At 53.3% G+C, this 14161-nt stretch overlaps 1 protein-coding gene across 1 annotated transcript in view; it reads left to right on the plus strand.

The window, feature by feature from the left end:
- The first annotated feature begins 118 nt into the window (after window positions 1-118).
- Window positions 119-14161, plus strand: part of WDR45B (WD repeat domain 45B) — a 17916-nt gene continuing 3873 nt past the window's right edge. Inside the window, exons 1-5 of the mRNA XM_007959554.2 lie at window positions 119-185; window positions 5092-5166; window positions 6913-7014; window positions 7682-7769; window positions 8111-8205. Of these exons, the coding sequence (XP_007957745.1) occupies window positions 119-185; window positions 5092-5166; window positions 6913-7014; window positions 7682-7769; window positions 8111-8205 (427 nt within the window). The remainder of the gene's footprint in view (window positions 186-5091; window positions 5167-6912; window positions 7015-7681; window positions 7770-8110; window positions 8206-14161) is intronic.

The raw sequence follows: 14161 nt of genomic DNA on the forward strand, positions 1-14161 counted from the left end.
GTCCGCCCAGCGCTTCCGGTCGCGGCCCCGGCGCCGGCCCGAGCGGACCCGACCGGACCCGACCGCCCCCTCCCGAGCGGCATGCGGCACTGAGGCGCGGCGGACCGAGGGCGGCGCCATGAACCTCCTGCCATGCAACCCCCACGGCAACGGGCTGCTGTACGCCGGCTTCAACCAGGACCACGGTGAGGAGCCCGCCCGACCGGGCCCAGACGCCCGTGTGGCCCGGCCTGCCCCGCCGCAGCCCCCGACCGGGCCTCCTGCCGCAGACGCCGTGGCCCAGCTCTCTGAGCTGCCCGCGCTGCGTTCAGGCCTGGCCCTGGGCCTGGAGCCGGGCCTCCGCCGCCGCTGCTAGTCAGCTGGGGGACCGGACGGAGGCCGGGGTCTTGGTCATGGCCCTCCCCTTCCGCTCGCCCGCGACCCCAGGGCGGCGGCCGTGTTCCCTCGGGTCGTTCCGGGCCGAGGTGGGCCGGTCCCTGCGGAGGCTGGGCCGGGCCGGGCCGGGGTCCGAGGCGGCGGCCGGAGGCCGGGGCGTGGTCCGGGCCCGCGTCCCGGCGGGACGTCCCGTCGTCGCCGCCACGCCCACTCCGGGTCCCCGCAGATGCACCCCGTTTAAAGGTGTTTTTTGAGGGTTAAGTCACGTGGATTGTTTCCGGCACTCCGTTCAGACTCCAGCAGACTAGGTGCAGTTCCATTTCTGCTCAGCTGCGTGCGTACCTGCACTTTACGGCGCCCGGGTGGCGCAGTGCTGCAGCGCTCGGCGGCGAACCGAGAGGTTCGGCGGTTGCAACCCCCGACCGCTCCGCAGGAGAAGGCGCTGGCAGTCCGTTTTCGTAAAGATACACAGACTTGGAAACCCCGTGGGCAGTAGTTCTCTGTCTTACAGAGTCGCTAGGAGTCAGACTTGTCTCGGTGGCCACGGGTTCCCGTTGGACCTGCTGTTCATAGAGTAATGGCAAAAACAGAGCAGACTAAATAAAGGGGCTGCAACAGTGGGCTCCGACAGCGATCATTGCGAGGATGGCGCAGGACCGGGCAGTTCATTGTGTTGTGCTCTGGGTCGGAACCAACGGGGACGATCGCTGAGGCAGTCTGCTTCTGCAGAGAGCCACAGCCGGGGGAACCCAGTGGGGTTGCTGTGAGCTTCCGGGAACGGACGGGGTGGCAGTGAGGTTTGAGTTCCTTACGGATGCGGGCCGGGAGGCTGACGTGGGGTGTAGGGCCTCAGCTTTCCCGTCGGTGTCCCAGGGCACAGGTGGCAGAACAAACACGGCCGGGGGCTTTGGCTTGCAGTTTCCCTTGGGCTAAGGGGCCTGGTTGGGTGCTCTGGGGAGCGTCGCCTTTCTGTTTGGGTTACACCACTCCAGCAGCATGATGAAGCCCTCCCAGGGAAGGAAGGGTCCTCCTGGGGCCGCAGGTGGGTGGAAGGGTCTCCCCCGTCCCACCCTGGCTTTCGGCTTTGAAGTGCCAATTACTAAATTTCATTGTTGAGAAAACAGGGAATGGTAACTCTTGTTCAAGGAGGGACTTCTCAGAGTTTGTATATGTTGGCTTTGGAGTCATTGTTTCTGGAAGGACTCAAAGCAAGTGCTCTATGATCTTGAATTGGTGAAGATGATGTGAACTCATTCAGTGATCACCTACCTTCTCCCATGTCTGGGTTCTGGGTGCTTAGTGTGTGTGGGCTCTTGTGGGCATTGGTGGGATACAGAGTAGGGACAAGTCCTTTGCCTGGGACATTGCATGTGGTGGGGTAGGGAAGCGGAAGTGTGTCTAAGAAAAAACCTGGGTGAAAGGCAGAGACCACGCCTGCCTTCCGAGGTTCAAGCACATTCTGGTTGACTTGGAGGCACATGCCAAAGGCTTCCTGGAGGAGGTGGCACGTAGACTGGGCAGGAGGGTCCTGGGGAGGGGTGATCAGAGCCTGGCTGGGAGAGGGAGTGGCTTCCACAGTGTGCGGAAGTGCTGGCGTGGCTGCAGTGAGGGAGGCCAGTGCTGGGGCCAGCTGTTGGACGTTGGGTAATATCTGGCTGAGCTTTCAGGACTGTGATTAGCAGAGTCGGGCCAGTAGGTTTGTGAGTAGATTGGATTATAGTGGAGACCTCTTTAAGGAATTAAGAAACATGCTGCTTTACTTAAACTTTTGGCTGCTCTTAGGTTAACACTCTGATGTAAAATTCCAGCCAGATGAGTGAGTTTGTTAGGTTTTGCTGTTGCTAGGTGTCACTCAAATGCTTCCCGCCCAGCGGACAACAGAATGAAGCACTGCCTGGGCCTGGGCCTGGGCCTGGGCCATCCTTGCAGTCATTGCTATATTGGAGCCCATTGTTGCAGCACTTTATTTTGTTGTTACTGATTTTTTTTTAAACTTTTTCTTTGCATTTTCAGTACTCATTGTAACCTCACTCTTTATTAATAGTCTTTATTTTTTTGAGTATTTTTATTCTGTTTGTTCTTCATTCATTCATTCATTTTAAACTTTACATAATTAGCCTGGGTGGTAGTTGCTTTTTTTAAATATTCAATTACAGCTACATTTGCAATTTACTTGGGTATGTGTGCCAGGAGGAGTCCCTGAATGTAAGCTCTCGGCAGTGGATGGGTTTAGGAGTAGTTTTTAAAAGGACATTTCCCTGTGATTTTACACTGCTCCTGCTTGACTTGGTGCTTCCCAGAGCTAATTTGCCCTAGTGTTCGTTTCCATAAAGACCTATCCAGTTCTCCCTGCTCCTTTCCACGGGAAGCAGAGGTGTTGCCGTATGTATGCCGCTGGGTACTGGCCTGTCCAGCCTGTAGAAGACCTGAGGTGACATGGCTGTGCAGCAGTGTGGCTCTGCAGAGTGGGTAGAGTTTGCATGTGGATGGCGGTGGACTGTGCTGTCAGGAGAGCCCGCCTTCTGAGGTGGTGGGCACAGTGGCCACCAGGGACTGAGCAGGGAGGATGCCCCGCCTTGTCAGCGTGCCTTCCAGCCTCTTGTTTGAACTTCCATTGACGTGGATGGCACAGTCATGTAGAACAGTGTACGTGTCATGAGTGTTTGGCCTGAGAACTCTTCTAGCTGAACACACCCCTCACCAGCCTGTGGGCTCCTTCCAGCTGCCGTGGCCTGAATTTTGTTGCCTGGTTCTGCACTTTAAACATAGAAGCCTACGCTCTGCTCGTTGCTAGCATTTTTGCTCAACATCCCGTTGGTGAGGTTGTGCGTGTTGCCGTGTGTTGTAGGCATCATTGATATGGAGAGTTGCCGTGTGGCTGCCTCATGGTCCATTCAGCAGTGTATGTTTGTGGGCACTGGGGTGGTTCCAGCTTCTGGCTCATGACAGACCCACAGATCTTCTCGCACATGTGCCTGGTGGATGCGTGCTCGCATGCCTGCAGGGTGTGTCTATGAGCAGAATCCACAGCTCTGGTCAGTGGCTCCAGTAGCATGTGTGCATCACACCAGGGCTTACATCCTGCACACGTGGGGCGCTGCCATCACTTTCGCAGTTGACACTCTGGGCACGTGCTGGATCTCATGAGTCTGTCCGTATTTCCCCGATGGTGGTCCATACGGCAGCTCCCATACACTTTGTTTCATGACATCAACTGCAATCTCCCGCAATGCAACAGCTTTCCTCCCACTTCCTCCCCACAGCCACCTCTTCCCTGTGTCCTTTCCTCCCGTGCACTCCTGCCCCCCTGAGCTGTCTCCCTGTGCATACACGGCCTGTCTGTTTTTCCGTGATTGACTGGCCATTTTGACGTCCTCTCTTGTAAGATGTCCAAGGCACTTGCCTGTTTTCCTTGTGGATTTGTAGGAGTCACTTACGTGTCATCCACATCTGTGGTCAGAAATGGTGTCTGATGCAGGCTTCCGGCTGTGGAAGCTGTGAGTTTAGAGAGGGCTCAGCCCCTCCCATCTCATCCGACAGAGCAGCTGTGATTCTGGGTAGAGTATGTGGTTCTGGTAAAGTGAAGGTGAAATCACAACCAGAGGACATTCAGAGACGCTAGTTAACAGCACTCTAGGTGGCCTCCTAGACTCCAGGCCCAGATGACGGCATTTGAGGACGGAAGAGCTGAGTGCAAAACGAGGGCTCTCACTTGCTGGGTGGCTGTCATAGGGCCTGTGTTCTCAGTTTTGCACAGGCTTTTCACCTTTGGGAGGGTAGCTGATAGGTTCCAAAGCAGGAAAGGCAGCTCAGATCGGTGCTGTTGGACTTCGAGGATGCGGTCTTGACCCTCTAAGCCGTGGTGCAGTGGCTTGAGTGACCAGGCTTTCCCCATTTTTTGTGAAGAATGGCTGGAGATAGCTGTGTGCTTTTCCTTACCGCACAACAGCCTGTGAGCCAAGAGTTGGACATGGGCCTCGGGGAGATGGATGCTCTTGGCTTGCATGTGTGGAGAGAGGAGCCCAGGGCTTAGGGATGTGCTCACTGCTACCTGGAAATGTGAGGGCTTCGTCTTTTCTGAACAGCCACTAACCACCTGATGTGCGCCTGTAGGTGGTGGTGTCATTTGTGTCCAGCCTGGGGGCCAGGGCTGGGATTTCAAGAGCCAGGACAGGAGGTGGGAGAGGTGTCATGGGGGACCATGGTGCTCTAGGTGGGGAAGAGTGGGGCTTTCCTCTCTCTGTCCTCTCTGCCACTTGGCTGCTGCCCAGCGCTCTGGAGCTGCTCTTGGCCTGCCCTCGTGTCCACCCCTGTACTTGCCTGCTCTGTGGCAACTGTCCTCTGCTGCTGTAGCCGTTCTCTCTCCTTGTGGCTCTCCAGGGCCTCTGGCAGGGTGCCTGTCACGCAAGAAGTACCCAGTGAATGACTGGGGCCCAGGGCCAGCACGGAATGTAGTAAGGCAGGCTGGCTGGTGGAGGTGGCCGGTGCATCCCCTACGGGGTACCCACTAGAAGAGCAACAGGAGGGGCCTGCAGGGTGCAGTCAGATGGAGGGTCTCCAACGCTCTGAGGAGTGCTGGAAAGTGAGTGTCCGCTGGCAGCTTTTCTTGGAGGGAAGTGGTTATGACTTTGTGCCAGTCGGAGTGTGTGTGTGTGTGTGTGTGTGTGTGTTTGTCCCGTCCTGGGACTGACTCAACTCTCCCCCTCCCGGCCTTAGGATGCTTTGCATGTGGGATGGAGAACGGGTTCCGTGTCTACAACGCAGACCCCCTGAAGGAGAAGGAAAAGCAAGGTAAGGGCCCCGGAAGCCCCGCTCCCTGGGCCCGAGTGTGTAGAGCTCAGGGCCAGAAACATGCACGTTGTTGTCTTCTGTTGTCAAGCCCATGTTGGCGGAACCTCTACAAGAGCCAGGCTCAGGGTTGGAGCACAAAGTACAGCTGGCTTGAAACCTTTCAAGGAGCTCTGGTGACCTGTGGTTAATGCATTCGGCTGCCAACCAGAAGGTCAGTGGTTCAAATCCACTGGCTGCTCTTCAGGAAGAAGATGAGGCAGTCTGCTTCTATAAAGATTCACAGCCTTGGACACCCAATGGGGCAATTTGCCTGTCCTGTAGGGGCGCAGCCAGCCTTGGCGACAATGACACATCGTTGAAAGGCGGTACAGTGACAGACGCTTGGGGGTGCACAGCCAGAGCTGGCCCTCCTGCTGCATTTCAGGCAACTTGCCAGCGAGCAGGAGAACAGACCAAGATGTGACCTTGTTCCCGCTTCATGTTCATGGTTTGCTTTCCTTAGTCCAGGGGGAGAAAGTGTGCGTTGTAGTGGTCTGCTCAGATTTGAGCCCTTGACTGGTTGTCCCCAGGATGGTTGTGGTGCCAAGTCGAGAGCCTGCGTGCTGGTGGCATGGGCAGAGTGCCTCTCCAAATGTGGCCTGCCACTGGCCAGAAAGTGGTCTCGGGGACACTGGGCTCCGTATGGGCCTAGGGGTGGGTCCTGTGTTCTTGCCCCACCCCAGGGAGGCCAGGCTACAGGAAAGGGTGGTGGCCTCGCCTGTGGATGGAGTGTGTGGCTGAGTGTCTCACCATGCCTCCTCGATGCTACTGCACGTCAAGGTGGAGGCTGTGCTGCTAGCCCACCTCAGACCCAGAACCTCGTAGCCAGAGCCACACCGTAGAGGGGCCCATTAGTCACTGGCTGGATGAGCGTAGACGTGCTTGAATCATGCATTTGGGAAAAGTACAACGTGCTGTGGTCCAGAAGGTCCCTGTGAGCCGTGGAGGAGGGACATTTTTAAGCTCTCAGACTTCGTTGTGAGAGAGGTTTACAGTATTTGTGTTAGAGCCTGTCGAGTTTGCTGCACCTTAAAATCTGTATGTGTGTGCTCCATGCGTGTGCACGGCGGTGTGCTGTGTGTGTGCTGGGTGTGCTCCATGTTGTGCACTGGATATGGTCTGTATGGGGAGTCTGGGTATGCTCCGTGTGTGTGTATGTGTGGACTGGGGTGTATTCCATGTGTGTGGACTGAGTGTGCTCCATGTGGGTGTGGGGGGCTGTGCTCCGTGTGTATGTACACTGGGTGTGCTCCATTTGTGCACTCTGTGTGCTCCGTGCATGTGTGTGTGTGTGTGTGTGTGAATGCCATTGGCAGCAGTGCGCTGAGAGAAGCATTGAGTTCAGGCCAGCCCTGGCCGGTCACTGCTCTCCTTTCTGGTGGACTGGGTGTGCTCCATATGTGTATGTACACTGAGTGTGCTCCATGTGTGTGTATGTGTGGACTGGGTGTGCTCCGTGGGGGTGTGCTCTGTGTGTGTGCACTGGGTGTTCTCCGTGTGTGTGGACTGGGTGTGCTGTGTGGGGGGTCTGGGTGTGCTCCGTGTGTGTGTGTGTGTATGAGAACGCCTTTGGCAGTGGCACACTGAGAGAAGTCTGGTGCTCAGGCCAGCCCTGGCTGGTCCCACTCTCCTTTTTGGTGGGGCTGGGTATGGATGCTGAGTAGTACATTCTTCTTTTTAAATTCTCTTTTAAAACTGTCATTTCAGAATTTCTAGAAGGAGGAGTTGGCCATGTTGAGATGTTATTTCGCTGCAACTACTTAGCATTAGTCGGTGGTGGCAAAAAGCCCAAGTACCCACCCAATAAAGGTAAAGTCATGATGTTTCTGCTGGCCGCATCCCTGTTTGTGGGTGCGTGGGCTTGTGTGTGTCCACACCTGTCTTACTGGTGTTCCCGGAGGTCTGGAGTCCTCGTCCCAGGACAGAAGCTGCCAGTGCAAGTGTCTCCTGGGCTGTCACTTAGGGAGCTTCACAGAAAGGCTCACTTGTCCCATCTGCGTCATCTGGGCCTTTCTGCTGATGTGGTTAGACGGGGGCAGGCTCACTCGGTGGCGTCTCCTGTAGGCTGGCTCTTGGGTTTGTGAGTTCTCTGGGAGTGAGGCACAGAGAGTTTTAAAGGATCGGGTTTTAATTTGCTAGAAACGGGACCTTGGTAGCCATACGACAAGAAGCCTGCTCGGCTCTGGGTTTCGAGATACTGTTGTGTGTGTGTTTGAGAGAGACCACCATGTGGAAGGTCCAGGAAGCTTTGCTGTGCCGAGCGGCACCCTTCAAGCCTGTGAACTAGCTGTGGGTGGATGAGGGCTTGGGGAGGAGAGAACTAGGCTAGGAGGGCAGAGCAGGGGGAACAGCAGGTGGTGCCTCACGTTTGCACGGGAGCAGGTGTCGGAGTATCTGTGGCCTGAGGGCATGGGCAGGAGGAGGGGGCGCCTGGCCCGTGGGGTCCGCTCTGAGCCGTCCCCTCTGGCTGCCACAGTGATGATCTGGGATGACCTGAAGAAGAAGACCGTGATCGAGATAGAGTTCTCCACAGAAGTCAAAGCTGTCAAGTTGCGGCGAGACAGGTGAGCTTCCCAGAAGCTGACTTCCACCACCGGTGGCCAACCCACCTTCACGTGAAGGGAAACGAGGGCTGGGGTCTGTGGCTCTCAGTCAGTGCTCCACCCGTGCGTGTGCAGGCAGGAGATGGGAAGCCCACGCGTGGCCCAGCTCCAGGGTCCCTCCCTCTGTGCTCCGTGAGCATGTGATGACTGGGGAACCCTTCCCTGGTCTGGGAGTGTGGACGTGGGGTGGGGCCCTGGTGGTGTGGTGTGTGGAACGTTTCTAAGCTCCAGCAGGATGCAGACTAATCACAGGGTGTGAGCCTTGCTTGGGCCAGGAGGTCTGACTGTGCGTATCCCTGCAGGATTGTGGTGGTTTTGGACTCCATGATTAAGGTGTTTACGTTCACACACAACCCCCACCAGCTGCATGTCTTTGAGACCTGCTACAACCCGAAAGGTAAGAGGGTCGAGGGCTAACCCCGCTGGCAGAGCTGGGCCACAGGGCCCTCCCACAGATGGGCTGTGCACACAGCCGCTCCACCGCGCGGTCAGGGTCGGGCCGCGGGAGGACAGCGTTCCTCACCCCCACCCCTTCCCTCCGGTCTGCAGTTTGTGCACCTGGGTCCTCCTCAGGGTCTGGGGAGCCTTCACATGATGTCAGCCCTCCCTGTCCTCCCCTGGACTTCAGCCCACTGGGAGCCACCTAGGTGGGAGAGGCCCCCTTGCTGGGCCTCTGGATTCTGGTTTAGAGCATTCCTGTCCAGTCGCCTGGGGCTGAGAAATGCTTGTGCCTGACTGTTACTTGTCTTGCACTTTAATTTCTGCACCCTTAGCTTTATTAAGGGTTGATCTGCATGAAGCTCTCTCATTTTAAGCTGTAATTAGTAAATGTTATATCGTATGCAGGTGCGTCACCAGCGTGACTCTTTGTGGTCACTCACCTCCTGACCTGACCCCTACAGCTTTGCCTTTTCAGATGTGTTGACTCCCTCTGTGTGGTGGTGCGATACCCCTGTGTTTCCAAGTGTATTGGTTTGCTCTCCTCCCCAGTTTTTCCACGTGTGCCAGGCCTTGGCTGTGGTGAACGGGTGCTTACTGGAGTGTTGCATACGTGTCTGTGCTATACTGACCCTGCCCTCGGCTGTGTGATTGAGTTCCCTGCAGTGGTATCCGTGGCCTGAGGTTGGTTTCTTGGAGGGCTGGTAGGGCCACACATCTCCTTATGTGCTTTTTGCTGTTCGTGTGTACTTTCCTCTAGAGTGTCTAAACCAAACTTGTTGTCTAATGGATTCAGACTGATGGGGAACCCTGTATGACCAGGTAGAATCGCCCCACAGGCTTTCCAAGGCTGTCATCTTTACAAAAGATAACAGTCTCATCTTTCTCCCACAGAGCTTGTTGTTATTGTTAGGTGCCATCGAGTCGTCTCCGACTCACAGCGACCCTATGCACAGCAGAGCAAAACACCGCCTGGTCTCATGCCAGCTCCACAATCCCTGCTATACTTGAGCCCATCGCTGCAGCCACTGTGTCAGACCATCTCATTGAGGGCCTTCCCTTCCTTTGTCGACCCTCCACCTTACCAAGCATGACATCCTTCTCCAGGCAATGGTCCCTTCTGACAGTATGACCAAAGTAGGTGAGACGAAGTCTGACCATTCTCGCTCCCAAGGAGCATTTCGGCTGCACTTCCTCCAGGACAGGTCTGTTAGTTCTTTTAGCAGTCCATGATACCTTTAGCATTCTTTGCCAGCACCACAGCTCAAAAGCATCAATTCTTCTTCAGTCTTCCTTACTCACTGTCCAGTTCTCTCATGCATATGAGGCAATTGAAAATATCATGGCCTGTGTCAGGTGCACCTTAGTCCTCGAGGAGACATCTTTGCTCCTCAACACTTGAAAGAGGTCCCTTGCAGTCGACTTGCCCAGTGCTAGACGTCATCTGATGTCTTGACTGCTGCTTCCATTGGTGTCGATTGTAGAGCCAAGCAGTGTGAAGTCTTTGACAACTTCAGTCTTTTCTCCATTTATCTTGATGCTGCTTATAGGTCCAGTTGAGGATTTTTGTTTTCTTTATATCAAGATGTAGTCCATACTGCAGACTGTATTCTTGAATCTTCATCAGTAGGTGCTTCAAGTCATCCTCCTTTTTAGCAAGCGAAGTTGTGTCGTCAGCGTATCACAGGTTGTTAATGATTCTTCCTCCAATCTTAATGCCACATTCTTCTTCCTATAGTCCAGCTTCTCAGATTATTTGCTCAGCATACAGATTGAATAAGTATGCGGAAAGGATACAACCCTGATGCGTTCCTTTTTGACTCTAAACCAAGCAATGTCCCCTTGTTCTGTACTAATGAGAGCCTCCTGGTGTAAGTACAGGTTCCTCATGAATATAATTAAGTATTCTGGAATTCCCATTCTTCTGAATGTTATCCATAATTGTTTATGATCCACACAATCAAATGTTTTTGCATAGTCAATAAAGCACAAGTAAACATCTTTCTGGAATTCTTTGCTTTGAGCCAAGATCCATCTGACATTAGCAGTGATATCCCTTGTTCTACATCTTTTTCTGAATCCGGCTTGCACCTCTGGAAGATCTCTGTTAGTATATTGCTGCAACCGTTTTTTAATTGTCTTCAGTGAGATTTTACTTGTGGGCTATATTAATAATATTGTTCAATAATTTCCACATTCTGTGGGATCACCTTTCTTTGAAATAGGTACAAATATGGATCTCTTAATTGGCCAGGTAGCTGTCTTCCAAATCGCATAACCGAGTGATGTCTCCAGCGGGGCATCCGTTTGTTGAAACATCTCAGTGGGTATTCCATCAATTCCTGGAGCCTTGTTTTTCGCCAGTTCCTTCAGTGCAGCTTTGACTTCTTCCTTCAGTATCATTGATTCTTGAGCATATGTTGTTGTTGTTATTTGCCATCGAGTCGGCCCCGACTCATAGCGACCCCTCCTTGAGAATATACCACCTCCTGAAATGGATGAAGATTGACCAGTTCTTTTTGGTTCAGTGACTCTGTGTATTCCTTCCATCTTCTTTTGATGGTTCCTGCATCATTCAGTATTTTGCCCATAGAATCTTTCAACATTGCAACTCAAGGCTTAAATTTTTTCCTCAATTCTTTCAGTTTGAGAAATGCTGAGCGTGTTTTTCTCTTCTGGTTTTCTAACTCCAGGTCTTTGCACGTTTCATTATAGTAATTGGCTTTGTCTGCTCGAGCTGCTCTTTGAAATCTTCTGTTCAGCTCTTTTGTCATTTCTTCCATTTGCTTTGGCTACTCTCCACTCAAGGGCAAGTTTCAGAGTCTCTTCTGTCATCCATTTTGGTCTTCTTTTCTTGTCTTTTTAATGACCTCTTTCTTCATGGATGGTGTTCTTGATGTCATCCCATAATTCTTCTGGTTTTCAGTCATTGCTGTTCAATGCATCAAATCTATTCTTTAGATGGTCTCTAAATTCAGGAGGGATATATATTCAAGGTCATATTTTGGCTCTTGTAGACTTGTTTTTATTGTCTTCCACTTCAAGTTGAACTTGCTTATGAGCAGTTGATGGTCTGTTCCACAATCAGCTCCTGTCCTTGTTTTGGCTGAAGATGTGAGCTTTTCCATTGCCTCTTGCCACAGATGTAGTCAGTCTGATTCCTGTGTATTCCATCTGGCTAAGTCCATGTGTATAGCCACTATATGTGTTGTTGAAAAAAGGTATTTGCAATGAATAAGTCGTTGGTCTTGCAAAATTCTATCATGCGATCTTCAGCGTCATTTCTGTCACCAAGGTCAAATTTTCCAGCTACGGGTGATTCTTCTGTTTCCAACTTTTGCATTCTAGTCCGTAGTGACAATTAACACATCTTGATTGCACATTCGGTCAATTTCAGACTGCAAAAGTTGATAAAGATCTTCAATTTCTTCATCTTTTGCTTTGGTGGTTGGTGCATAAATTTGAATAATAGTCCCACAGAGCAGGAGGGTTCAAACTGTTGACCTTTTGGTTATCAGCTGAGCACTTAACCATTGTGCCACCAGGGCTCCTGGGTGTCTAGTCACATCTTTAACTTTTTTTTTAAATTTTTTATTGTGATTTGGATGAAGGTTTACAGAGCAAATCGGTTTTCTATCCAGCAGTTCATATACATTTTATTTCCTATGATTTCAGTCCCCACAGTATAACAGCACTCTTCCCACGTCCTCCCTGTATTTCCTATTTCCCGTTTGTCCTTCTTTCCTGTCCCTTCCTGCCTTCTGAGCTTTGTCCTTGGGCAAATGCTGCCCTTTTCATCTCCCATCGTTGATTATTCTGAGGGGTGTGTACCTCCCTGGTGTCACGGTTCACCTTAGAGGCTTATCAGTCATTTGGCTAAAAATTGAGCCATGGGGGTGAGTTCAATTCCAGGCTTGAAGGGTGTCTAAGGGCCACAGTCTTGGGGGCCCCACTGGTCCGTCAGACCAGGAAGCCTAGTCGTTTTTATGGTTTTGAGTTTTGTTCCACTTGGGGGCCTCACTAGTCCATCAGACTAGGAAGCCTAGTCGTTTTTATGGTTTTGAGTTTTGTTCCACTTTTTTTCACCCACACTGTCTGGGATCTTCTGATGTGATCCCTTTCAGAGCACAAACAGCAGAAGACAGACATGGCTGGGAGCTTCTAGAAATCAGACAGTTATGTGAATCGAAAGATTTTACCAAAAGAAAAAAAAGAACCCACAGACTGGGGAAAAAATGGCCATGACATATCAGACAAAGGACTAATCTTCTAAAACAGACACACAGCAGCTCTTGGGGCGTCCCTGCTACCCCCGCCACAGGGCTGTAAGGACAAGTTGTCCAAGTTGTCCCATGGCTGCCACTGTCCCTCATAGTGAGGGGTGAAGTGTTGCCACTGTCCAAGGGCTGCCTCCAGGCCTGGGAGCTCCAGCTCAGTGGAGGTGAACTTTTCCTCCCTCCTTTGTGGGCATGCTTGCCTGGAGTGCTCTATGGCTCCATGCAGTCCCTGTGTCTCTCCCTTGGGGGCTGCTGCTTGGCCGGTGAGCCAGTGGTGGGCCCTCCACCTGCACCCCTCCTCCCCCTCCCAGTCTCTGCAGGTGTTCCCCCACGTCTGGTGGGGACTCGGGAGGGAGCCCATTGGGGTTTGGGGTTTGGTTTTCTCCTTGCGAGTAATTTGAAATTGGACCTTCAGTTCCGCCAGGGGCATGGGCTTTGTGGTGTCTCACCTGTTTGTTCTTTCCTCTTGGGGGTGTTCTGAGTTTGCACTGCTTGACACCCAGAAATGACTTCAGTGGCTGCTGCTCCCAGTGGCCATTCTTGGAACTGCACTGCACCCTGTGCACGGCTTCACCTGGTCCTCAGGAGCCAGGGTGTGCTCAGCACCTCCAAGAGCAGCGGGAACCACGAGACCAGCCCAGTGTAGGCAGAGGTGCCCTGGTGCACGGCTGGTCTGAGGCCGTCTGGTGGTGGTTAGAATGTTTGAGACTTCACTGTCATCACTGTCACGGGGTACTTAGTCAGATGGAGCACTGAGCTGAGCCCGGAGTGCACACATAGTGGCCGTCTGTGGTCTCAGCCTCTGGCCTTGTGGAGGCCTCCTCCTGACAGGGCTTCCTGCAGCCGGGAACCCTGAGGGAGCCCTGGATCAAGGAGGTCCTAGAATGCAACTCCATGTGTGAACGACCAGGTGGTGGGAGAGAAACAGGTGTCTGCACAGAAGCTGGACGTTGTGACCCAGTGGGGCTCCAGGCCTGCTCCCCGGTCCAGCCTCCTGATGACACTGCTGGTGCTGCTGCCTGGCTGATGGGTCCCCGGGCCCAGCTGATGGTCTGAGAACTCTGAGCCTAACGAGCTCATCCCCACCTCTCCACTGTTCCTCTTCACGGCATTTCCCAGGCCTGAGTGAGCATAGAGACGGACGGACAGTGCTCTTGGATGGGAAGAGGTGCCAGCTGTTCCCAGGCTGAGTGTAGATTCAACACATCCCCTTCAGCATCCTGGCATCAGTGCTCTAAACAGCCACAGACTGGTCTTGAAATCCATTGGAAGGCAGAGGAGCTAGGTTGTGAAACAAGGACCTTGAGAGGGAGAAACTGGATCACTGAGCCTGGTTTGGAGGCAGCGTGCAGCCACAGAGAGAGAGATGGCTCAGCGGTGGTGGGCACATCCAGGAATGGGTTTCTGCTGGGTGGCCCAGGCACTGTTGTGAGCAGTGCAGCACCAGTGGCAATGCTTGCCCAGGCTGACTGGGAAGGGACCTGAGGAGACAGTGTGAGAAGTACGTCTCTGGGTGGGAGCGTTAGCCTGGGTGCTGTCCAGCGGCTGGGTCGGCTGTCCGGGAGCGTTAGCCTGGGCGCCGTTCAGTAGCTGGGTCGGCTGTCCGGGAGCGTTAGCCTGGGTGCTGTCCAGTGGCTG

The sequence above is a fragment of the Orycteropus afer genome, unplaced genomic scaffold, assembly GCF_000298275.1.
Source record: "Orycteropus afer afer isolate SDZICR_OR568_19922 unplaced genomic scaffold, OryAfe1.0 scaffold00018, whole genome shotgun sequence".
Classification (NCBI taxonomy): Eukaryota; Metazoa; Chordata; class Mammalia; order Tubulidentata; family Orycteropodidae; genus Orycteropus; species Orycteropus afer.